The following is a 27,197-nucleotide window of genomic DNA, read 5'->3' as shown; positions in this document are numbered from 1 at the left end:
CGTTATCATTATCATCATTCTCATCATGTCATCATCGCCACCACATCCAACGCCACCACCACCACCACAACCATCATCATCATCATCATTCCTATCACCATCACCATCATCATCATCATCATTCCTATCATCATCACCATCATCATCATCATCATCATTCCTATCACCATCACCATCATCATCATCATCATTCCTATCACCATCACCATCATCATCATCATCATTCCTATCATCATCATCACCATCATCATCATCATCATTCCTATCATCATCATCATCTGAATCTGCCATTTTGCACCCAGGGGAGCGAGGGTATTCATGGTGGAGGCCAGGAAGTGGGCAGTGACTGCATAAAAAAAATCAAAATAGTAGCATAAGTGAAGATGATGATACAACTAAGGATTCTGCCAATACAAGCTGTCCCTGATTTCCCTCCACTTGACGGCTTGCCTTGGACGAAGCAGAGGAGACATGTTCACTTGCATGGAAGATGAAAACTATCAATACTATTAAAGTATCAATAACATTTCAGTAATACTATACAAACTTAACATTTTGTGTTCTGAATAGTTCAAAGGTCTGAGATTTCTTTGGTCATACACAATTAACCTATAAACCTAATGAATTTGAAGATTTACAAGATTTTTAAGATTCGGTGCCCAGCGCCAAAGAAACCTTGATAAGTCTATCTTAGCCAAGGCTCTATGAATATACAGTAGGCCCAGAATCAAAGCACTAAATTGCCCAGCCCTATATTTGACACTTTTGGCAACCTCCGCCAACAGTCATAATGTGAACAGACCCGTCATTACGCAAAGGAGGCATGTTTGAAGATCATTAGCTTTCAAAAATGGCTGCCATATTGAATCAGGAATGTACTTCATGTATCTGTGGCATCAGTCTGAAAGGTATAGTCTATAGGTGCAGACTCCAAATAGATAAAACACATTCAGAGGTATTCTGATAAACAAACCTTTACCCAGGTATAATTAACTGCAGACTATTCAAGATTATTATCTCACACCTAGAACTTCCCTGGAATGCTTATACTTAACATCCGTCTTCCATACTCATGGTAAACAAAGAATGGAAATATGATTTATCATTTTATTCTCTAGTACTTATGTTCTCATTACATAACAATTAAAGGTCAAGTCCACCACAGAAAAAGTTGTGTTGAATCAACAGAGAAAAATCAGACAAGCATAATGCTGAAAATTTCATCAAAATCGGATGTAAAATAAGAAAGACATTTTGAAATTTCGCTTATTTTTCACAAAATAGTTATATGCAAAATTTACCCACATGCATATGAGAGAATTGATGATGTCCCTCACTCACTATTTATTTTGTTTTTTATTGTTAGAATTATACAATATTTCAATTTTTACAGATTTGACAATAAGGACCAACTTGACTGAACCATATTATAATGTTTAGCAATGGTGACTCCACATGTTCAGTGAGAAATAAAACTGTATTTCACAGGACAGTGAGGAGAAAATTAGAATATTTCATAATTCAAATAATAAGATACAAAAGAAAAAGTGAGTGAGTGATGTCATCAGTTCCCTCATTTGCATATCGACCAGGATGTGCATATAACTATTAAGTAAAATTAAGCGAAACTTAAAAATGTCATAACTTTCTTATTTTACATCTGATTTTGATGAAATTTTCAGTGTTATGCTCGTTGGGTTTTTCTCTTTTTAATCAAATCAATTTTTGTTGGGGTGGACTTGTCCTTTAACAAACATCATATTTTTATTCCTGATCACTGTATTATTAAATTAATTTATACTTGGAGTATATGTCGGTAACTAGCATTCCATGAATGTGAGGCGTAAGTTCACCTGGGGTTTTCCTAACCGTTGCTAAGAGAATGCCATCCTAGGACTCTGTGGCAGAGACATACAGTACTAGCTGTCATAATCGGGTGACCTAGATCTAACAACAGCAAGCACAGTTGCTCGCTGCCACCATTTCGTCAGATTCTAAAGCTTATTTCCATGTCATCTGCAGATGCTATAAAACTCTCTCTACTAACAACAAACATAGCCTATGTTTTATCAAGAAACATCCTTTATTTTACTAATAGTAAACAAGTTGCCTGAATCTATTAAAATCTATGATTATAAACACTGGTGTATAAAACAAAACAAAAAAAACTCCCCCCCCCAAAAAAAAACCTATTGTCCCATGGGGGGATCAACCAAAGTATTTACCCCCCCCCCTGAAAAGTATGACATCATTTATTTCTGCCCATGATTGAGATCACACAAAATTACCCTTAGACCTTTGTCTGCCAGTCTATGGGACATGTTTCTTTTTTTCTTTTCTATTATCTGAATTAATCTTCTCCCTAAATTCTGAATTCTGAATTTTACTATGAATGAAACATTTACTTAATGTTGTCATTAAAATATCAAACCTCCGCTCAAATTCTATGACAATCGTGTTCTTTGACAGTATTTAAAAACATCCTAACTTTATCTTCTTATGACATCCCTCTCTGCGACAATTTTGGAAATCAAATATGATGGAGCTGAAGAGATCATTGATGGTTGTCTTTTATGATGTCCATCCACTCAGAAGTAGATTTTATTGCATGTCAAATTTATGGGATGGCAGAAGAGGTGTCACATGACCTCTAGTATGTCATATGACATCTGCCACATACACAACTCCCAGGGATTCCAGGCCACAAATCTTGGTAAATATGATTCACTGAGGTTCAAGAGCAACAGCGATTGGAAATTATGAAGTGCTACGAAACTGAACGACTTCCCATTTTACTCTAGCCTCAAAGATGCATCTGACTTTCAGGAGCACTGTAAAATTGGCGACCATAATTTGGGTACCCCCCCCACCAAAAAAAAAAATCAATGGATTATGCATTAGCATTTTGTGTTGCTAAGACATTTTATAAATTATTGTTTGTAAGGTAAACTTTAAAGGTCAAGTCCACCCCAGAAAAAGGTTAATTTGAATAAATAGAGAAAAATCAAACTAGCATAATGCTGAAAATTTCATCAAAATTGGATGTAAAATAAGAAAGTTATGACATTTTAAAGTTTCACTTATTTTTCACAAAACAGTGATATGCACAACTCAGTGACATGCAAATGAGACAGTCAATGATGTCCATCACTCACTATTTCTTTTGTTTTTTATTGTTTGAATTATACAATATTTCATTTTTTACAGATTTGACAATAGGGACCAACTTGACTGAATCATATAGTTTTAAGCAATGCTAGTTCCACATGTTCGTGGAGGAATCAATCGTTGTTTCACTTGACAATGAGGAGAATATTCGAATACTACATATTTTATGTAATAGAATACAAAAAAATAGTGAGTGGATGAGTGACGTCATCAGTCTCCTAATTTGCATACCGACCAGGATGTGCTATAACTGTTAAGTGAAATTAAGCAAAACTTTAAAATGTCATAACTTTCTTATTTTACATCCGATTTTGATGAAGTTTTCAGTGTTTTGCTTGTTGGATTTTTCTCTTTTTATTCAAATCAACTTTTTGTTGGGGTGGACTTGTCCTTTAAGTCTGTGTTAGACATCATAAAAAAACATTAAACTGAACTGGTCAATAACTATACTAGCTATTCTAGTCCCCACCATTCTCAAATGCTTGAAAAAAAAAGTACAATAAAAAAAACAACGATGGTTGCTAAAGATGACTAGCAGAAAACTTTCCATCTGATACGTCCATGCTGCATTCCTTTGGGGAGTCATTCTATCATTATCAAACTAAAATATCAATTAATCAAGATCACTTTTCAATTTCGTAAAGCAGAGAGGAGGTTCTTCTTCAAGGTTGTGTTCAATCGGTGTTTTTTGCATGCTTGAAAATTGGTTTCAAAGATGTTTTACAATGTAATAGTTCGAACCATGGATGCATTCAAGAGATTTTTCATTATTAGTGGATAGAAGTTTGTAAAAGGTAAATGTCTTTTAAAATGCATGAAACGCTGTGAAAAAGTTTGTTATGAAGGCGATGCAACAGTCAAAACCATGGATGTTAGAATTTGATTGAAAAAAACAGAGATTCAAATCATGATTTTATAACTTGCTTGAAATACGGGTTAATCAACTTTGATGAAAATAAGCTTGAATGCTTACCCACAGTGACAATGTTTCATGGTTTTTCTTTTGATTACGGTAGTGATTTGTGTAGGTGACTGCTTTAAAAATTGGTTGAATGCACCCTTAAAATGTACAGTAACCCTTTGAAACAAAATATTCATGGCAATATCGGTGGAACTTAATACCATCATAATCCACCTTATTTGAGTGATGAGATTTAATGAATGATGGGCTGTTCTTTTCCAGATTAATAAGTAATTGAAATGTATACTGATAAGCTGGACTGAAAGAAGTAATCTTTAAAATATAATATTACTTTTATATTACCTTTATAATATCTAGCAGGCCCGATATCTAGTTTGTCATTCATTTAATCAATTTCTTGAGTCATTTCTTATATATGTACATATATTACTTATTTAGACATATAAACTATTTTCATTCATATGTATGCATTCATTGAGTCTTTTTGTAAACATGGTAGCTTCATAAACAGTCTTACATATTGATTACAGGAAGGTCCTGTTTAATGAGCAATATACAAAATAAATATTTCTAAACAAAGTCTAAAAATAAATTTTATAAATAAACTAATCTAAACTAAACTTTAATGAACAAAGATCTTTGCAAATGTTTGCAAGGATCAACTATAAGAAGTATATTTACATGCAGGAATTTTCTTCAGTTTTCTATTCTTACATTCCAAAATGAAGATACAACAAAAAAATCTTAGATTACAAATTAATCTCTAATTATGAAATTGTGGTTGAATCCAATTTTAGAAATCAAGAAAGTACAGGCCAACATATACATGGGAAATCAACTTAAGACAGATTGATGATCTTAATGAGTGGAAATGTGGAATCAATAATGTTACAAATCCTTTTTCACTAAGAAAAAAACCAGTACTATTGGATGATTTCAAATAAATCCAGTTAATTACCAATTACAAAAACAAAGAATTTTCCAGACATTAATTGACATCTATTTCTTTTCACTTCATGAAATTATAAGGAAATCTTCGGAATGATTATAAACTTATTCATCTATATGACATAGCATTACTACATGTATAGCCACCATGGGGAAGCCGCCAAGGGTAATATATGATGCATCCCTTCCAAAAACACATCATGTCTTCTTTGAACGATGTTAGCAATTATGGTTAATCCTCAGCGATTTGAAACGTTGATGGTCTACCAAAACGATGCTTGCCCGCCCACATGATGGGGGCATGGAATGAACTCTCTGTTGAGGTTCATTACCAAAGTGCATTGTCCCTAAGACCTCATCAGGGATGGGTGATGAAAGTTAGAAATAGATGGGCAACTTGGGAGACATTATCAAAACTTTGGATGGTATCATGGAGACATTGGGAAGGATTACCCTAATAACCAAAATAAAAATAAAATAAAAAAAGAAAAATGCCATATGGGTGAACAAAGTTTTTTCTTTTACTGGTCTATAAATTTGAAATAATTGACATAATTTCTTACAATAGGAAATACAGCCAGACTGTTCATTTACTCTTTTTATCATTGTGTTATAATCTAAAATCAATGACCTGGCCATTTACATTGTTTTAATGTTTTCTTCTCAATTGTTTAAAATTGCCTCTATATCATCTTAAATAGATTATTTCAAATTCTATGCTTGCCAAACTTGTATTTTTGTTATAGGCACTCCAAGGAAAATAGTTTATCAGTTACTAATGGAGCAACATATACTCAATGAACACAAATGAATCAATGATATTGTAGTGATAAAGACATGTATTACACAATGCAATGTATTTGCAATCAAATCATCATACCATGGACCTACAGAGTAGTAAGTCCATAGAGCTATGATCATATAATTTTTCTGTCATTAGTTTTTCCTTTATCTTTTAAACTGAGAAATGAAAAAAAGGTATACATGTATATGAAAATAATACAGAAAGCTATGTGGTTTGAATTTAATGTCTTTGAAAACAATGTTTCTAGGCTAAACAAATGCTGATTGATTGCAGCCTTTATATTCCCTGTGTTCTCTTGTGATGGAAGGCATGGATATAGGAAGCCTCTTGCATCCATTCTCACATCCCAACTAGAGAGACGTTGGATGCACTCTCAATAGGGAGTTAAGCAATGATGGTACATAGCGTCAGTTCTGGGATAGTTCCCCTGGGAGGACAACTTTCTTATTAATAGTACCGTATTTAATACCCCTTTCATATTGCGCTTTTCACCGGCGAACTTCACCGGCGAAGTTCGCCAGCGAAGGGGAAAGTGTCCAGTATGAAAGGTACACAGGAGAACTTCACCGGTGAAGTTCGCCGGTGAAAAGGCCAGTATGAAAGCAAACCGGAGAACTTCTCCTCTTTAATGACGTCAGAGGTCAATTTTTTCTCTCCCGAAGTCCCCTGTACCGAGATTCCGCGCGGGATAGTTGCAAGCTCAGCTGAATGCTATATGGCCAAGTAGATACCCTCGAACACAATTTTTTTTTATTAACAATATTTATTAAAAAGCACTTTTTACATGTATAAAATGCGCTAAAATATAAAAAACAAGGTGATATTGTTTGTTTTATCGTAATACTTCCAAAATATGTTGTAATTAATTTTTTGATACCTTTTTGTAATAGGTAAGAAGTAATGTTTACAATTTTCTTTCGTTTGTTCTGAAATCGCCCGTTGACTTTCGCCGGGGAAGAAATGTCAGTGCGAAAGGGTACATTTTTTTCTTCGCCGGGGAAGTGAGGAATGCAAGGCGGAAAAGTTTGCCGGCGAAGTTCGCCGGTGAAAAATGAAGAGGGCAGTATGAAAGGGGTATAAGAGTACACCCCCCTCCATGTGTAGAGGATTAGAGTAAGGGATTAGCGAACAAGGCTGGAGGGTAGTAAATAGTAAAACAAAGATTAATTAGAGAAGATGAAATGAATAGATCCATGATGATGAAAGAGATATAAAGATGGAGGGGGGAAGGGAAGGTGACAGAAAGAGGCTGGATCGTAGAAAATAATAAAGATATACATGATGATGAAGGAAAATAAAGAGATAGAAGGGGAGGGGTAAAGTTGGAGGAGGGGTTACAAGAGGAGCAGAGGGGAAGAAAAGGACAAGAAGGTGGGGAAGGCTTGATGGACAGACAGACCAGAGACAGAAGGACAACACAACACGAGACTACGTCATAAAAGGATGAAGGGATAGACAGGGGGACCAGTAAGGTAAGCAGCAAAGAGACTGAGTGTCATGATCAAGAGATAAACATAGTACACATACATCGCTAACAAAATATAAACTGACCTACTTTACAAATGCTATTGAGAATAGCTTACCTACATACACATCACATGATTTATAAGAGGATAATGCCTTGACTATTGAGAGTAGCACAAATGTTGCGTGACAAAGTTCAAGATTCTCTGAATGTTTGTGATATACACACTACTTTCCTTAGACACACATCTCCTCACTGTCAGGGTCCCCCTCCCCTTCGATTCGACCCCTCATCCCTCAAACTAGTGTTGAAAGAACGAGTCAAATCTGTTTCTTCTTCTTCTATGATGATATTGGAAAGCGCTTTGAGTGTCTAGCCAGCACAAGCATACCTACGCCATACTGGGAGGGGATATCGGTCAGTGGGAGAGGGGGAGGGGTTAAGTGTCAGCCCCCACCCCCCAACAATTGGAGAATGACCAAAGTCCAAAGGAGCAATGGAGAGAGATAGAACAAGAAAGATATGGGGGTTATGTGCCTCCCCCAACAGAATCTGACATAATATCCAAAGTACTGCTTTATAAGCATATATGCCCATTTCTTTTTTTAATATTTAGAAGGGGTATCAAAAAGTCAGAAATTAGAAGGCCAACAATTAGTTTTAGAGGCTTCAGTATGATAACAATGTTTTTTCCATCTTTGAATGTCAATATCTTAATAGATGAAATAAAATATATCAGATCAAACTCTTTATTGAGATCGATACTGTCTCCCTTTATAACCTAAGGGACGGATGAAGAGCATATAACATCTTCAAGGCCCTGTTGGTAATAGAGTTTTAAGGAGTACCATTTAATTCAGGTAACTGACTTTCCTTACCTTCCGCGGATGATTTAACTCCCTTGCATCACCTTGGTTCAATGATCAACAAACCAGTTGTGATCATGCTAAAACCCAATAGCTCATTCTTTAATCCTTAAATGGTTGAAATCAGTATAATGGAGCAGCTTTCATGCATGGCCAAATATAATACAAATCTCGTATAATTGATGTTTGGTGCATTTACGTTTCTGCCTCTTTCAAGTACTCAATCTACTGAAAACTTCATTGGAATGACAGGTACAATTTACTTTTTTTTCCTTTTTAGTGTAAAGCAATGAAACAAACCTTATAATGTTCATACACTAATGTTTGTTACACTAATATAGTCCTACAGATCCAACTCTTGTTTTGCAGTATGATTGCTCTGAAAAATGGTTAATTATATAGGCCTATTTTTGGTCTCTCTTCTTGATGTCCATGCCATTCTAAACCTGCCTTGGATGAGAATAGATTCCTAGACTGGACCTCATTTTGACTATTTCTCTTACATCACGCTCTGTTTGATTATTCATGTAGGCCTGCATGTAAACTATTTCTATATGATATGTATAAATCATTTCAACACAAAGTAAAAATGTATTTTTGAAATTAATTACATAAACTACATAGGTGAATTGCTGCATTGAGCTTCCATTTGCTTGGCCACAGATAAACATCATAAGCAGAAGTCATAAAAGAGGCCATCAAATATAACTATGTATAGATATGGATGTAAGAAATCTTGTAGATTGACAGATTTACTACGGAGCAATGAGGGAGTATACTGTTGGTGTCCAAGATCGGGGTATGCTAAAGGATCAAGACAGAATTATCTGGATATTCAGAGATAATGCTGTGTTCACATTGTCATGCCTGTAGACCAGAACGTTAAAATGCAGGAAAATTGAAATGAATTTTATAATTCAGTATTCATCATGACTTAACATACCTCTCTTGACTTCGTGATGCCAATGGCATAAGGTCCATTGACAACATAACGCCAAGAAAGAGGGGACACATTTTGATGGGCAATGACAGATTCTGTCATGCTACTTTGATGGATGGAATTCATCATTGTCATCACTGTCATCACCATAATTGTCAAATAATAATCATCATCATCATCATCACCAGCATCTTCATCATGATCATCATCATGACCATTATTACCACCATCATCACCACCACCACCACCTACCATCACCACCACTACCACCACCACCACCATCACCATCATCATCACCATGACCATCACCACCACCATCTCCACCACCACCACCATCACAATCAATCATTATCATCATCCTCATCAACTTTGCCCCTCAAATCAGGGATGGATCTATGATTTGATGAAAGAGGGGTTGGAGCAAATGATAGTTGATTTCTTCAGAATTTCTTGTCGAGCAAGAAATAACATGTTCTCACTAAAAAAGGATGTAAATGATCCTTAATACATGTATCTGAAGGAGTCAATAACATGGTTATCACTTTTATAAAAAGGAGGCAAAATGTAACGAAAAACAGTGTGCCCCAACCCCTTTGGATCCAAAACCTGATCAACAGTAATCTTGAGGGCAAATGTGTTCCTACTCAGAAAAACTTCAAGATTTCATCGACAAGAATTAAATACTAACCCTGCTAACATTTCATAGATGAGTATACCGAGAGCCCACCAGTCTACAGCCTTCCCGTGCCCTTTACTTTGGATGATCTCCGGTGCAAGGTATTCCGGTGTCCCACATAACGTCCACGTCCTGAAGAATAAGAGATACATGATAATACAGAGAAAATGAAGAGGTTCCGTGGCTCAGGGTTAGCCCAGAAATCACTAATTTCTCTGAAACTGAAAATTACAATATATACAGAATGTAATTTTTTGCCATATACAAGATGGGACTTTTCATTTCCTTTGTCAATTTCTAACACTGTGTGCGGGCGTGCAAGGATTAGATGACCATGGTAATAGTACATCTGTAAAGTGTTTAAAGATATCGATTCCGATGTATTAAGTGCTACATAAAAGCAGAATATAATTTTTGCAATTTTTTGCAAAAATCTCAAAGATCATTGATATGTTGACCCAAACCGACTAATACAACAATGTACTCACCTGTTATCAACCAGCTTTTTGGCAAACCCGAAATCTGTAAGCTTCACGTGGCCTTCAGAATCCAATAATATATTCTCTGGTTTTAAGTCTCTATATACAATGGTTTCTTTGTGTAAATAGTCTATTGCAGATATTATTTCCATGGCGTAGAATTTACTTGTGTCGTTGTTGAAACGTGCACTGTTCCGGAGGTATGTGAAGAGTTCGCCCCCGCAGGCATATTCCAAGAGCATGTATAGGAACGTATCGGTATGGTGCGTCCAATGTCTGGAAAACAGAAAAAAAAATAAGTAAATGAATCAAATAAAGAATACATGTAATATATATGTCGAATATTGATTTGACTAACATTCAGGGTCCCCTAACACAAAGGTTTGCAATCAATCACAAAATGGCAATGGCTAATCAAAATCACTGTAGCATTTGGATTTTGTTCATAATATTGACCAGAAACCAATCACATATGCTCTTCTAATTCATGGCAAAGCTCATTCATGTACATTGAAATAAGGTTCTGTCCTACCGTTTTTCTTTTTCTGATTGATAGAAATTTGACTTTCCCTTTGAAGAGGTAACCTGTTGCAGAAAGTGTCCCTTTTAAACACAGCGGAAAAATCAATCAAAAGTAAAAAATACATGCTTCTTATTGGTTGAGCATCAAATAGTGTTTGATTTCTGGAGTTACGTTTGATTCCAACTCTTTCTGCAACTGACCCCAGGCGGGTGTTTCATAAAGCTGTTTGCAAGTTACAAGCGGCTTTACGAACGACTGGTGATCCTTCTTTTGGTAAATGATACACACTGGATTTTCAATGGTGTTTAATAATTTAGTTCCTAAGAAAGGATCACCAATCATTCCCAAAGTTGCTCGTAACTTATGGACAGCTTTTATGAAACACTCACAGGAATGTTAGTGAATCATGTCGGTCTACACCTTTGCATAGAACCTCTAGGGTACATGCTCTAAGCAAGGATGTACATTACATAGATGTCATACCTCCATACTTAATATGCTTTTCACACTGCACTTTTTTTCCTTAACCCCGGGAAATTGGTGGGGCTAAGGGGGGGTCTTTGCCCCACCAATTTCCTGGGGTTAAGCTTTAATAGCCCACTACGTTTTCACACTATGTTATAGCAAAGTGGGCTAGCACGGTAAATAGTACGGTACTATCTGGCCCTGCAAAAAAGCAGGGTTAGCCAGCTTATTGTGGTGATAGCACCACAATTGCGGTGCTAAGAGATGCAGTGTGAAACGAAACAGGGCTAAGGAAAAGTGGGGCTAAGCATTAGCCAATCACAGAAGTCGTAATTGCACATTAATCGCACTCTGTATGGTAAAATCATCAATATTCATGAGCTGTGTGATAGTCCGGGTTAAGGCGTTAACCCTGGCTAAGCAAATAATATGGGGTTAAGAAAGACAGTGTGAATCGAAAAAAAGATAGTATGGGGTTAAGGATAGTCCAGGGTTAAAGATAGTATGGGGTTAAGGAAATGCAGTGTGAAAAGCATATAAGGGACTTTTGGCTCCCTTCCGCCAATTAAATGCCACTTTAATTAGCCGCATAGCTGGACTGTCAAGAAGACTCAGCCGGTGCATTAACAACTGACTTTGTTATCACCAGCATTTGGTAGCGTCTCATCTGAGAAGTGTCGCCGATGACGGATCCCAGATACTTCTGTTGGGATCCCATCGAGAGGAAGACGTAACAAAGCCAAATGCTACTAATTGGTTTGATGAACATCTTTGATTTTTAATCAGTGAGGTTCAAAAGTGAATCTAACGTTCAATTATGGTCATATTCACAATCTATATTCAGTGTGATTATTCAATACCCTATAAATTATATAATCAAAAGTGAAATATCATAATTCAAATGGTAAATGCTTTAAAATCAGACATTGTTCAACAAATGAACAAATCTGATTCAAATGCATTACACTGCTTAAATGGTAAACTAAAAATTGCTTATGATAGAATAAAAATGACATCAAAAATTATAAAGGCAAAGTCAAGGACAGTCCATATGTAATTCAGCAGGCAATTCATTTCCCTCAGATATTTATGAAGCAAGAGAATATATGATTTTGAAATGAGAAGTAGACTAATTATTCTTTTTTTACAAGTTGGTCACTATACCAGACAGCTCATTATACATAAAAGGGTACAAGCATACATTAATAAAGTCTAAAAAAGTTATATACTGGTTTAGTAGGTAGGGCCGACACATAAAATCTATAAATGATGAATAATTAAAAAACATCAAGTGAGAAAATACATTTGAAGCCGAGACATCCCCATGAATTGCTGGCTGTATCAATGATAATTTTTGTTTGCAAATAACCTTGTCCATTGAAAATAGCCTACTATCTACTGATGTGATCCCCTAACCACACCACTGTAATTATTTTCATAAAAGGGCACAGTCTTTCATTTACAGTAACCATAACCTATTGTAAATTCTACAGGAATAGTGCCATCAGTCAAAATCTAGAAGTAGTAACCCCCCCCCCCCACTCTGATGTGAAAATGTGAAAATATTCGCTGATGGCAAGGCTATGACATTCCCAGGGGGTAGTCGTGGTAACCACACTAACAAATCATCCAGGCGAGCTGGAACAGCACATGGCTATCAAGTTCACAGTAGATTTAACCTCCATAGGGGGGTTGGACAGTGGATGGAAGACCCACATATCATGGGGGTAGCATGCAGACTTGTATAGTAACAAGTGCCAAATACATAACTGGGGGTCCTCGTGGTAAAGTAGAGTGCAAATCCCATTGTATGGTGGCACAAAACAACAATAATGGGACCTTCAATAGACCATTATTGATTACATTTCAAGGGGAAAAGTCACCCGAGAAGTAGTCTGATATAAAAACACTTGCTTCAAATCCATGATCACTTTTGAGTTTGAATCCCTAGCTGTATCAATTAGGGTTCATGGCATTGAAAGTCAAACATATAGGCTTACTGCATAGGGCCAACAAATAGTGTCAAATATACATACACATTATGCAAAGGTGTAGGTTCAATTTAGTTTTTGAGCTTGCAGGTAGACAATAATCAAACCGTATCAAAATTTTGATTTTTCACTTTTCTTGTCAATTCTGGAATCTAATAGGGTGGGGTTGATTACCCCACTAGCTTGTGGTTTATAACTTTGAATGCAAGACAGGAATTCATAAAGAGAGATTCGATCAGGTCATGGACGGAAGCTTCTATTCTGTATACTTACATATTATTCTGAAGTCTGAAAATTACAGGTATTTATGATATGAAGCCTTGGTCATGAATGCTTTCATTTTCAAACTCATTTGTAGTATTGACAAAACACAACACTGCATAGTAATTCATCAAATTTTATTGGATTCTGTAAAAATCCATTAGGGCCAATACCCTATACCCTGATATTTATATTCAAATCATCTCTGAATTTGGACAACTATCCTATTCCATATGAATGAAGAATTAATAATTTATTTAACATTCAAATTTTGACAAAGTTACAGCCAATAATTCTTCTTATAAACATTAATCTTCAAGGAAATTGTTTAAATAAGTACAAGATGCTTACTTAAATTCTCAAAGTTAAAAGATGACCCCCCCCCCCAATAAAAAGGATAGAAAAAGGAATTAAACGAATCGAATAATGACAGTCCACATTTAAATAGTGCTGTCATGTAGAAACGGCTCAACATGCTTCACAGGTGTATAACCCCCCCCCCCATACATTAGAGAGAAAGGTCAGTCTAATGACTTCTGACAGTCAATGGCCTATAGGCAGAAAGTGTAAGCTTCTACAACAAGCATGATTACCATCTCAATTATCAATAGGGGAAAAAAAATATTTAACTGATCATTTTCATTATGTATTTCATCAAACAGCTGCAAATGTAACAGTTGGTCACATGTTCAGCTCTTATGTATTATTGATCAATTGTCACAGTGCATATACCTGTAGAATTACAACCACATAGGCCTATAGGACTTGCTTGTAATGTAATCCCAGAACATATTGCCAAGAGCAGATTTGGTTTCATAAATATGAACAGAAAAAACCATTCCTGCTAGAAATTAGATCATCCTTGAAAACAATAAAAACAAGAATGTATTCCAATCATATGATATGGAGGCCTTTCTTGCTCTAATGAACATACAATTAATAATTGTTAAAAAAATCTAATACACATAGACAATTAATCAAGGAAGGGGTAGAAAACATGTCATGCCCCCTCCCCACTTTTTAAAACTGTTTAAACTACCGTAAGGTTTATGCAGTAAACAGAATTAACAAAAAAAATTAAACAGCGATTTTTTGCGTGTAAAAACCATTTGCTCGAATGGCCATGTAGCCCCTATACAATTTTGTCCGAATTCCCATTTGGTCTAATCACGTCTAAACTTCTATCCCTATATGCAGAGTCCAAGTTTGGAAGTTTCATTGAAATAGCACAGTGTGCACATCTCATGCTTTCTACTTATTTTCTGAAGCTCTCGCTTTGTTTTCTCTGCATTCAATCAAGTATTTGAGTGGGTTATTGTTGATCAGGTTTGTCAAATCTTATATTTCAAAGCTAAGAATGTGCTTGTTCTAACTCAATAAAAATCTCAAAAATTCATTTTTGGCGACTTTTTGTTGGTTTTGGGTTGGACGGTCACGTATTCACTTCGTACAAATGATAAGTAGACAGAGTGGAAACTAGGCCAACTAGACTAATGAACGTTAGACCAGGTATCAGACCAAGAGATGGTAGGACCACGTTAGGACCAAACAGTAAACAGACTAAAGTAATGTTATCCCAAGTGGGTTAAGCTGTGACACTTCCAGATGATCTCAGACCTGGATCTCAGAATAACAGCCGATCTGTGAGGCAACGGACTGGAGACAAGCCATGCTGAAGACTATTCATACCATGCTTCACTCATCTTATTGACATCGTTGTGACTTTTGTGATGGCAAAGTGAGACCATCTTCACCTGAATGCCTTTATTCAAAGTTTTATTTCCTCTTAAAAATACAGCTTGGTGGTCTTTCTATACAAGAAACTGAATTAAGAGCTTGTTTGGTGTTTAAAAGACCAGTGTGATGAGAGGAAAGTACTTTAGAAAGAATCCTTGAGTGCACTCATGTTAGTTTTGAATCTACATGTTCTCTTCTTATTCAATCTGATACAAGAAGAATGGGTGTTTACGTCTATTTGGTGTAATGAGAAGTGATGTAGTCACTTCCCCTCTATATACTTCTGATTTTTCCTTCACTATATCTCTTTCTCTGACTTTTCAACTCTTTCAACAGTGATATAACTATTCTTAATACCCCCTCTTTCTCATTTATATATCCACAGTGACATGTATACCCCCATGTTCTCATCTTGTTCAATTCAACACAAAGAAAGAATTTGTGTTTATGTCTGTTTAAAGATAAATTCCAGTAGTTGCAGTAAACACTGATTTCATGAGAAAGTCTGTAAAACCAGGTTTAATTGTCAGTCTATCATCGAGGATCTAGATCTGGACAGTTACATAAACTGAACTTTGTGAAATCTTGAAATCTACGCTGAAAAATGTTCACACTGAAGATCACAAACACAGATAGGCACACGTGGGACAGTGTATTATTATTGCTGGAATAAAGACCCGACGGAAGTGACCGAATCCGCGCTTATTTTGCTTATTTCTCAGCAATTACACAATTTCTTCCAGAATCCTTTGGCACATATTTTTTATTCATACAAACAGACACTTGGGTGGTCATTAATTACATTCTGTAAAAAGTCATTTTGAGATCGTTACCAAAACTGGAATTTATCTTTAATGTGATGAAAAGTGATGCAGTCAACATCAGCGCTTGTTTGGTACTGACTACCGGTATACAAACTGTATATATCCACTTTGCCTGTAAGCTCAAAACAACCTATTAATATTCCATAAATTCATACATTATTTTCCCTCATAATGAAATGTATTAGAAATGAATATGGTTACCACTGAATTAAAATTACAGTGTAAAATAAGATAAAATGTCCTTCAAAGTTCAAACCTAATAAATGTAATAGAAAACAGTCCTATGTACTAGTAATTACAAACATCAATATACACCACAAGTATCTAGTGTTACTTCCGTAAACTTGATATATGATAATTACCACAATAACTTTCACTAAATATCTATAAAATGAAGAGAGAAAATGCATTAAAATTTTTGGGAAAATATGAATATTTTGTCTTGTAGTAAATTGTTAATTTATATTTAAACATATATTTGCTAGTCGCTAACTATGTTCTTTCTCAAAAGACCTCGGTTCCACGAAAATGTACAGGCCTACTACTTATTCAGGGAGACGAGGTGGGGCGGAGGGGGGGGGGTGGTGCTTAGAATTCTGTTTAAGGCAAACAAATACGGTCTCCCTGAATATGAAGTCCTCCAAATTCTGTCAAAAGTTTATGCACCCTGTCAAGAAAGCATGGATAATGATGTTTTTTCAAAGGTCAAGTCCTGTAGAAATGGTTCCCTCAACTCATTCAACAAAAGGCCATGTGAATGACAGTTTGTGAGGTCTGATCTTGAATGACCTCCAGTGGAATGTCTTGCGATTCTCTTCTGACAAAAGTGACTGTCCTTTAAAGGGGAAGTTCACCCTGACAAAAAGTTCATTGGAAAAATAGCAGAAAAAAAATAATCATAGATATTGGCAAAGGTTTGAGGAAAATCCATCAAAGAATAAAAAGTTATTAGAATTTGAATTATTTCTGACGTCTGCAAGCAGCATTCCTACATATCGTATGGTAAAAAAAATCAATGAAATATAATTTTTTTTAGAAAACTGAAAATGGTTTTTATAATTGTACCTTCAGTATATCAATACACAAATCACTTCACACGTGCTCCTAAAAATAAAATAAAAAATAAGTCATCACAAACCATTAAAAAATGAAATTTATGCATTTTATATTATATAACATATGGGGCAGCTGCTTGTTTATGATTTCACAAATCAAAAAGTAAAATTCTAATAACTTTCTTAATCTTTAAAGGTCAAGTCCACCCAAGAAAAAAGTTATTTTGAATAAATAGAGAAAAATCAAACTAGCATAACGCTGAAAATTTCATTGAAATCGGATGTAAAATAAGAGAGTTATGACATTTTAAAGTTCCACTTATCTTTCACAAAACAGTGATATGCACAACTCGGTGACGTGACATGCAAATGGAAGGTCAATGATGTCTGTCATTCACTATTTCTTTTGTTTATCATTGTTTGAATTACACAATATTTCATTTTTCACAGATTTGACAATAAGGATTAACTTGACTGAATTATGTTATTTTGAGCAATGCTAGTTCCACATGTTCATGGAGGAATCAAGCGTTGTTTCACTTGACAATGAGGAGAAAATTAGAATATTTCATGTAATAGAATACAAAAGAAATAGTGAGTGGATGACGTCATCAGTCTCCTCATTTGCATACCGACCAGGATGTGCGTATAACTGTTTTGTGAAATTAAGCAATAATGTAAAATGTCATAACTTTCTTATTTTACATACAATTTTGATGTAGTTTTCAGTGTTTTGCTTGTTGGATTTTTCTCTTTTATTCAAATCAACTTTTTGTTGAGGTGGACTTGTCCTTTAATGGATTTTCCTCAAATCTTCACCAATATTTTTAAAATAATTTTCAGCTATTTTTACAACAAGGTTTTCGTCAGGGTGAACTTCCCCTTTTAAAGATCTTAGTATGGGAAGCAGGCTTCTGAATTTTTAAAGCAAATAATGTTATGTGGCTTTGAGACCTCTTTCTCATCTACTTTCTTGAACTGGTTTCAGTTGAGGAAACTGCTTCAGAAAATTGCTTCGCGAGCATCATCATTACCATCTTCTGAACTGGTTTCCAGAACTTCTTCACATAAAGCTGTCTTGTTGCTGAGGGAATGCTCTCAGTGGGGTCACATATGTCGCAGGAAATTCAAAAACATAGCGTAGGCATCAGTGATCTGCACAAACATGGTGCACCATATCGTATTTTCGGGTGAATATTGCTTCCTGAAGACCGGAAGTGTCCTCACCTACACTTAAACCAGTCTAAAGAGGCAAAGAGGTCTTGAAAACCACATCCTGAGGTGGATTTCTTAATTGGTTGGATTGTTTCCAAGACTGCTTTGAGTATTTCCATTACACATTAACCTGGTTTTTACTAAACTGAGTTTGATTTAAAGGGTTCCATGACATTTGCTCCAGCTACAATTGCTTCGATGGAAAATCTGCCAAACAAAAAATTAACCTCCACAACTAAATAAACCCTAATCATTATCTATGCATTATTCTGAACTAAAAACTCTATTACAGTCCTAACTCTTACCCCTAGACCACTGAGAAATGAAGACTGGAGCAAATGTTGCCATGAGCGAATGTCGTGTCACCAATTTAAGAAAGTAGATGAAAGTGAGGTCTGGGGGTTCCTGCCAGCATATGCACTCAGTGTAGCCATAGATCGAGTGTAGTGGGGGAAAGTAACACTGAATGTAAACAGACGTCTCACAGAAAACAGCGTCAGGACTACCAAAAAAAAAAAAATTCAAGCATTTTAGGACTTTGAAAGAGCTTTGCTTTTTGCAGACAATACATTTGATCTAAATATCATCAATATATTCTCTCTTTATCAACAATGAATAGGCCTAATGAAAGTCAATGAGTCAACACATTTCTGCCCAGGCCTGTTTTTGCCAAGGAAACTTTTTCACCAAATTTTGGGGAGAGATCCCCCTTCATGAGGGCTTACAAAAACCGTTGACAACAAAAAAATTGCAAAAATGTGTTCCCTCTTTTTAGATGTTTCCCACTATGTATCCAGTTTTACTCTTCTCTCATTCAACTTTAGATAACAATTTCACATCTAAATCTCTCTGTAATTTCTTTGATCAAAGACTAGCATCTGCTTGCTGAATTTTGGGAAACACTCATCATCCCTGGCTGTGACCTCTTCTCATGTCATAGGGTCATGTTCTCTTACATATCTCAGAGTTCTGTTTACTTCATTTACAACAAACATTTTTCATCACCCTTTCCAACTTTCAAATGCTCCATGTATGCATGCACAGGATACATAGCCATGATCAGTGGCGGATCCAAGGGGGGGGGGGCACATCCGGTCTGTGTCCACGTTTTGAGAGCCATAATCAAAATTTGTGATGTATATATGCCATTTTTACCGAAGTGTCCCCCTGTTTTTTTGCTTGTCAAATTTCCCATGGAGAAGATGATCTTCAATTTTAGGTGTAAAGCCTTTTTTTTTGCTTGTCAAATTTTCATCGGGAAAATGTGCCCCCCCCCCTCCTTTGGAAAATCATGGATCCGCCCTCCCCCTCAATCTGTGCATCAGCGATGGCCATACATTACAATAGGGAAATCAAATACATATAAACATGCTTTACCTATCATGATAAAAGGAAGGATATGTAATGTTTACCTGTGGGCTGAGGTTGTTATGTTAGCTATACCATGGACCTATTACGAATGGACATTCAACGAATCCCCTCCTTTGACACAGAGACCGTCGCCGCTAATCCTTTTATAAACAGAGCGCTGGCGGCTGACACCCATCAAGCCGGTCGTAAAACATGCTCTCACTGATTGACAGCGGAAATCAATTGTACGCTGCTCCTACCCATTGCGATGTTGTTCGTTCACTTTATCAAAAGCAACGCACAGCAGCGAAAGTTAGCGCTATGAAAATGATAGCAGAAACAAGAAAACAGGCATGCATAAACGTATTTTTTACGTACATCGCTAACAACCGGAGATGAAATGCATTGACATCACCTTGCAGATCCGTATATCTACGGCAAAAAAGCAGTTGAAATTCGACGAAAAAATCTGCGGAAAAACGTTAAAATCTCAGCTTTTTCGGACAGTATCGATGTCGATAGTAGCGCTTACCTTCGGTCAGAAGTTGATTTTCATTTGGGCATAAAATTCCACAGGATTGATGAAATTTAACGGGATTTTTTTTGATGGACAGACGACAATCGCACATTATAGAGAGCCTAAAATAATGTACTGAAAAACCGGATATGAATTGCGCATTGCATTCTAGGTAATGTAAGGACTTTCCCTATTGGCAATCGGGGCTACAACATGACCGTCTTTGGTCGAAAGAGGGCCAGTGATCGATCGGTGACGATCATCGGGCGAAAGGAGCTTGTGTAAACAATCACCCCGGGCGGTCGTTGTAAAAACCGCGTAAAGAGAAAGTTAAGGGTTAGACAGCAATTTTGACAGCTGGAAACAGGTGGTGGTCATAAAATGCTCTCGTTGAATGTCCATTCGTAATAGGTCCATGGCTATACCAACATGTTCTGATTTAGCTTCTTTTATTTCAGTGGGTGTGGATTGTGGAAATAGCTTGAAAATATAAGGAAAGTTGAATGCTAGTGTGCTTGAACTCTCTTAAGAAATAACAAATGAACACAAAACTTTATTAAAGTGGTCTAATCTTTGAATGGTTAAAAGGGCTGGGTCTTGAGAAAAGAAAAAGAGCTCAACAGAAAAAAATAAATATAAATGCTACAGATAAAATCAGTTTTTTTCTCTCTCAAGTATCCAAAACATTAAACATGTTAGACAAATTTCATTAACAAGGTTGGCAGTTATCCCTTAATTTCACAGTTAATATCATGTTAATGCCTCTCTGTCTGTAACCATTTCATCTCAAATCAATGTCCATTGTGAATGTCTGCTCATAAAATGAATTAAGATATTAATTTGTGTTATATATTTCCAGTGGGCCGACAGGCTCATGCTGATTATTTGCTTTCAAAATTTGTTCACAGAACTATTCAAACTGTTTTGAGTTTCGAGTCCCAGTTTGTGCTGTGTATTTTTGTTTTTAGGAAAAAATGAAATTCAATCAACCCTGTTGAAGAGAGTAAATAGTGGGTAATTGTTGAAAGTTGTATAAATATAGATTCTTTTGAATGATGAAATGCATATCGTGAGAGTTATTCTCAGTGAAAATTCCTACTCCTTCCTGCTTTGCCACACTATTCAGACACAATGCTGAACCAAACAGGCTGTTTGAATGAACACATTGTAGCTTAAAAGTGTACACACTTTACTTAAATTAAAAACTCCCTCAAACTGGGGGGGGGGGGGAGGAAATCAATATTTTCCAACTTCGCACATTTCCACAGTATGGCACGGTCAAATCCCATTTTGCTAGCCCTCAAGTTTGGCCAGATCTTATTATTATTTTCTGCATATGTCACTGTCCACTCAGATGCAGCATGAGTCATGATTATTTTTTGAGTTCTCGTCAAAAGATATATGCTGAATAGTACAGCATGTATCAGAAAATCTGTTAATACATGCCATTATTAAGATTCTCATAAACACAGAAATATAGAAAACATAGGGACTGGGAGTGTCCATGCCCCTGAAAGTTGCAAATTGGATGTCATCCTTTGTCTTTAGGTTCCATACAAAACAATGAAATGAATGGATAGGATTGGAAAATAGTACCCCCCCCCCCTTCCGAACAGTATGATTTCTTTTCTTTCTCATTCCCTAGTTTCATTACAGAGTTTTTGTTTTATTGATTTTTCTTACTCTCTAATTCATTTTCAGCATTCTGATAACATCCTAGCCTTACCCATTTTTCAATTTTCCTCTGGGGCCTATAACTCACCTCACAAGAAATATGCTTTCAACGTAGGCCCCGCCATTCTTTACTGGTTTAAATTTGTATTAAGTATAAACTCCTAATTTTGTCTCAAGAACCATTTATTTCACTTCATGATATGTTGTACCCATGTCAACCAATGTAAAATGTTTGTATATATGTGAAGAATGGAAATAAAACTGAAACTGAAACTGAAGTTCATCACCACAAAAATAATTTTGTTTACAAACATGGAGATCACTGACCATAAAATATGGCCTTCACCACATCCACCCCCAATATCACCTCACCATGACCTTAGAGGACCAAGCTTCATATATTAAAATCGAACAGCAGATCAAATTTATTTGTTGTTAGACTGTTCTTCTTGTTGATTTGTTCACAACATTTGGTGCCTCATGAAAATGATTAAGTGAAAAATATGCATCCAGAGACCAATATGCTTTTCACACTGCACTTTTTTCCCTTAACCCCAGGAAATTGGTGGGGCTAAGGGGGGTCTTAGCCCCACCTATTTCCCGGGGTTAAGCTTAGCCCACCTCGTTTTCACACTACGTTATAGCAAAGTGGGCTAGCACGGTAAATAGTACGGTACTATCTGGCCCTGCAAAAAAGCAGGGTTAGGCGGCTTATTGTGGTGCTAGCACCACAATTGCGGTGCTAAGAGATGCAGTGTGAAACGAAATGGGGCTAAGCAAAAGTGGGGCTAAGCATTAGCCAATCACAGAAGTCGAAATTGCATGTTAATCGCGCTCTGTATGGTAAAATTATCAATATTTATGAGCTGTGAGATTGCCCGGGGTTAAGGCGTTAACCCTGGCTAAGCAAATAGTACGGGGTTAAGAAAGACAGTGTGAATCGAAAAAAGATAGTCTGGGGTTAAGGATAGTCCGGGGTTAAGGATAGTATGGGGTTAAGGAAATGCAGTGTGAAAAGCATACAAGATTCCATGTACACTTGTAGGAACCAGATTCTGTTTTCTATAATACCCCTTTCATAAACCCAATTATGCGGCTAATAGCAGCATAATTTGGTCGTAAAATCGGAGGAGGACCAGAGTTATCCGCATTATTTTGATGCTGCAATTATCCGCATAATAGCAGCATCGGGACAATATTTTGAGTTTATGAACGTATTTCCAAATAATGCGGATAATTGCCATGGTGCGGTCACAAGGTCACCCTTTTCCAACACAACCGCATCGGAGGGGGCGTGTCCAGTTGTCATGACGATTATCCGCCTTTTTCAGGACGGGCGCTCGTAAAAATAATGCGAATAATTTTCGGAGTTTGTGAACGCAATTTTTATTGAATTATCCGCATTACTATTAGGCGGCTAATTGGAGGATAGGTTTATGAATGGGGTATAAGAATTCCCAAAAAATAAAATATACCGCCAATCATTTCTTGACAATTCATTTGTTTATCTGGAAGAAAAGTAGAAGTATTTTAACAATTGTTGCATACCTTTCTCTCATCTTTATAGGCCTATAGGTACATACATGATTGATAACATACAGGTTGACATTTTGCATATCCCAGAATCCCTTTCCTGATCCTCATCATCTTCCTGTCATCAAATCATTACACTAGCATACCTTCATGTTGGTCTCATTAACACTATAAATAAAAATAGAACTGCTTAAAGGACAAGTCCACCCCAACATAAAATTGATTTGAATAAAAAGAGAAAAATCTAAGAAGCATAACACTGAAAATTTCATCAAAATCGGATGTAAAATATTAAAGAAAGTTATGACAATTTAAAGTTTTGCTTAATTCAAATCAATATTTTGCTGGGGTGGACTTGACCTTTTAAACCCCACCCCTTCAAGATACATGTTCTCAGTGGGGTCTGTTTCATGAAGCTATTATGCACAACTCTATACAAGCAACTTGAATATGGATTGTCGAAAGATGATCATAACATTGTGTCTGTTTCAATAACATAAGTGACTTTTGCCAGTAGGCCATAATCAAATAATCTGTGGTAAATTATGAACTTTACTCTAACAAAAGTACACTGCCCATTTCAGGCACAAATGAAGAGTCAAAATTTTATGGGGTGCAAATTTGTCCAAAAAATTTGACAAGCAAAAAATTTGACAAGCAAAAAAGAGTCATCACTCCCAAATGAAGGGGTTATATGCAGTGAGCAATGGGGAACACAATTATATTATCAAGTTTTATGGGGGTGCATCAGCACCTTCTTCCACCCCCTGGATCCGAGCTTGCATTTTAATTACTCAACCCATTACACATAATGAGGTAACATCACTTTATCCACTTGCAAGTCCATCTGAGCTTTTGTTTGTTGGCGCAATTTGTCAAATATTTGGTTCTCATCGACGACGACAGTCAATAGTGGGGGTTGAATGGATTGATATTTGCCTGCCCCAAAAATGATATAAGCCAGCCCCCCAAAAAAATTGTTTCCCAAGTGCACAAATCCACAAACATTTGCTATTTTTTGGTATTTACTTCTCCATGGGGGGGGGAGACTCTATACAGCCCTGACTTTGTCTGTCATATTCCACTTTTATGTCCAGTCATGCATATACGTAAAGCTTTATAATGATAAAACAATGCAATTATCATGTGAATACATATAGTAAAACGTTGACATTTGAAATATAGTTTGGCTTATTTCCTGTGTCAACATTACCAAACTTTCTCTTAGGGGGTTACATACACTGTAGATCTTTCTATTGACATTGGACCATGAAAACAAAACAACAGGACCACCTGTAAACACAAAAATACATTCAACTGTAGGTCTATGTACAATCAAACATCTGCCTCTGATATTGGTTCAAGTTCAAAATGCATTACTCTTTTAATGATAAAAAACACTGATTTACATCAAATTTGTATATCCCAATGTGTGAGTGTTCAGGTAAAACAAAAATAATCCCCCCCTCCCCCCAAAAAAAAAAATCATAAAATTTCTTCATGAAACTGACACTCAATCATTCCTTTAAACCTCCCCCCTCAACCTCCCCTCGATTAATACATGAGCACGTCTATGTGGTGCAATTTTATCGGACGTCAGTCATGTCACATTACCTTGTTCTATTTCTTGCTGGTAACCTTCAGGCAATTTCAGTCGTCATTCCACTGCCATTTTAATCGGTGGCACTAATAATCAGGTTCCATTTCCATCCATCGTTAAGACTTGGATTAATTTGTCATATGTAGTGCACATTCATGTCTGTACAGTACATCTGGAACCCATCGTGGACTCTACATCCTCCTAGACACCAGGAGGGACTCTATAGATAGATGTGTCTTCCACCTCCCTGATACAGGTTTGCCACTGGTTTTCCCATACTACAAAAGCATTGTGGTGTAGTAGTAGTTCTGGCTTTTATCAGAGGGTTTAGGGTTCAAGTCCCACTGCAGCTCCATCATCCTTAAACTCCAGTGGCAACCATCAATCTTCATTTTTAATTTACAGATTTTACATCAAAATTCAATTCAGTTGGGTGCCTGATCAAATACCTGCATATGTTGTTCTTGTCAAAACACCTTCTCAAGCATGGAATTGTTAACAAATTTCAGGATAATTATCATCTCTGCCAGTAGCTTTCTAATATCCAGTTACTAAATCTGTAAAGTAATTGCTAAAACAGATATTTTAGTTTAAAAAATCTGAGAGAGGGTGCTAGATTTATAGGACAAGTCTACCCCAATAAAAAGTTGATTATAATAAAACAAGAAAATATCCAACAAGCATAACACTGAAAATATCATCAAGATCAGATGTAAAATAAGTTTCACATAATTACACAAATAGTTATATGCACATCCTGGTCGGTATGCAAATAAGGAGACTGATGGCGTCATCCACTCACTATTTCCTTTGTATTTTATTGTATGAAATATTCTAATTGTTTTCCTCATTGTCAAGTAAAATAACGATTCTTCCCTGAACATGTTGAATCAGCATTGTTTAAAACTATATGGTTCAGTCAAGTTGGTCTTTTATTGTCAAATCTGTACAAAAAATGAAATATTGTATTATTTAAACAATAATAAACAAAAGAAATAGTGAGTGAGGGACATCATCGACTGTCTCATTTGCATGTCATCGAGTTGTGCATATGTGAAAAATAAGAAAATGTCATAACTTCCGGTTTTACATCTGATTTTGATGAAATTTTCTGGGGTAGACTTGACCTTTAAATTTAAATGCTAACAGCCAGAAAAATGCCATATCTAATTTCTAATAGGTAAAATATGCATTCAATGACTACTACGCTTTTGCAATATTATAATGTTACTGAGTTCTGATCCACGTAAACTACAAGAACAGTCCTGAAATCAGTAACGATTTTCTTAGAATGGGTCAGAGAAGGTTAGAAGATATCGGTTACAATTTGGGTGAGAAAAATCATTGGCAGGCTTAGGGGATTAACTACTTACAAAAAGCACCATTGTATTCTTTCAATGTTTGTTTCATTGTGTAACTGCCTATCACTACCAAATGACAATCTATTCTCATTGATAGGCTAACAACGGGCTGTAGACATTCATTTCTTGGTTAACAAGACGATTTTGTTGTTGTTGATAAATTGTGATAAATATGCATTGAAAGAAGTTGTGAATCATTATAAAAAAAATAAAGAAATGATAATCTTCATGAATTTTACGCTCATCGTTTGTGTGAATGCTTTTGTCTCTGTTTCAGCAGGTAATCACCTGACTTGGCGCAAATGGGTTTTGACACTTTTTCAAACAATGGCTGTTGTGCACTCAACCATAACAACAACACTGAAAGTTAACAAATTTTACCAAGTGACAAAGGAATATTTACTCTATCCATACATGCTAGAAATTCTCTCTTAATCCCAAATTTACTTATTAAATACTTAATTTAAAAAGTGTAACATTTTTTCTGACTCACACTGTATATTCTTATGATGCAAAGTTTTGAGCATTTGCTTCCCCGTGGTACTCAACTGGCATCTTTTTCATGCATCATGAATCTAATGTTTTGGGGTAGAAGTCCAAGTTTCTTATAAAGCGATTCAGCTTGATAACTGTCTTTTATGATGATTTCTATGGGGGCGGGGGTGGGTGGGGGGGGGGGGCCAATGCACTTAAGTGTGCATCACAAGAATTGGGCAGTTTTCGAGGATTTCTTTACATAGACAATTATGAACTGACAGGACCACACCTTGCTCCACTGAAAGTGTTTTTGCTTCTTTGGAAGCCCCCCCCAAAAAAAAAAAG

General features: G+C 36.2%; 1 protein-coding gene across 1 annotated transcript in view; it reads right to left on the bottom strand.

Annotated features, from left to right (window-relative positions):
• Window positions 1–8,452: 8,452 nt before the first annotated feature.
• LOC129279421 (cAMP-dependent protein kinase catalytic subunit PRKX-like) overlaps window positions 8,453–27,197 on the bottom strand; it is a 35,050-nt gene continuing 16,305 nt past the window's right edge. Inside the window, exons 3-4 of the mRNA XM_064111063.1 lie at window positions 10,279–10,545; window positions 8,453–9,922 (exon numbers count right to left, since the gene is read on the bottom strand). Of these exons, the coding sequence (XP_063967133.1) occupies window positions 9,778–9,922; window positions 10,279–10,545 (412 nt within the window). The 3' untranslated portion in view covers window positions 8,453–9,777. The remainder of the gene's footprint in view (window positions 9,923–10,278; window positions 10,546–27,197) is intronic.

Source organism: Lytechinus pictus, chromosome 16, assembly GCF_037042905.1.
Source record: "Lytechinus pictus isolate F3 Inbred chromosome 16, Lp3.0, whole genome shotgun sequence".
NCBI classification, from domain to species: Eukaryota; Metazoa; Echinodermata; class Echinoidea; order Temnopleuroida; family Toxopneustidae; genus Lytechinus; species Lytechinus pictus.
The sequence above is the reverse complement of the archived record's forward strand: the minus strand, read 5'-3'. Positions and strand labels throughout refer to the sequence as shown.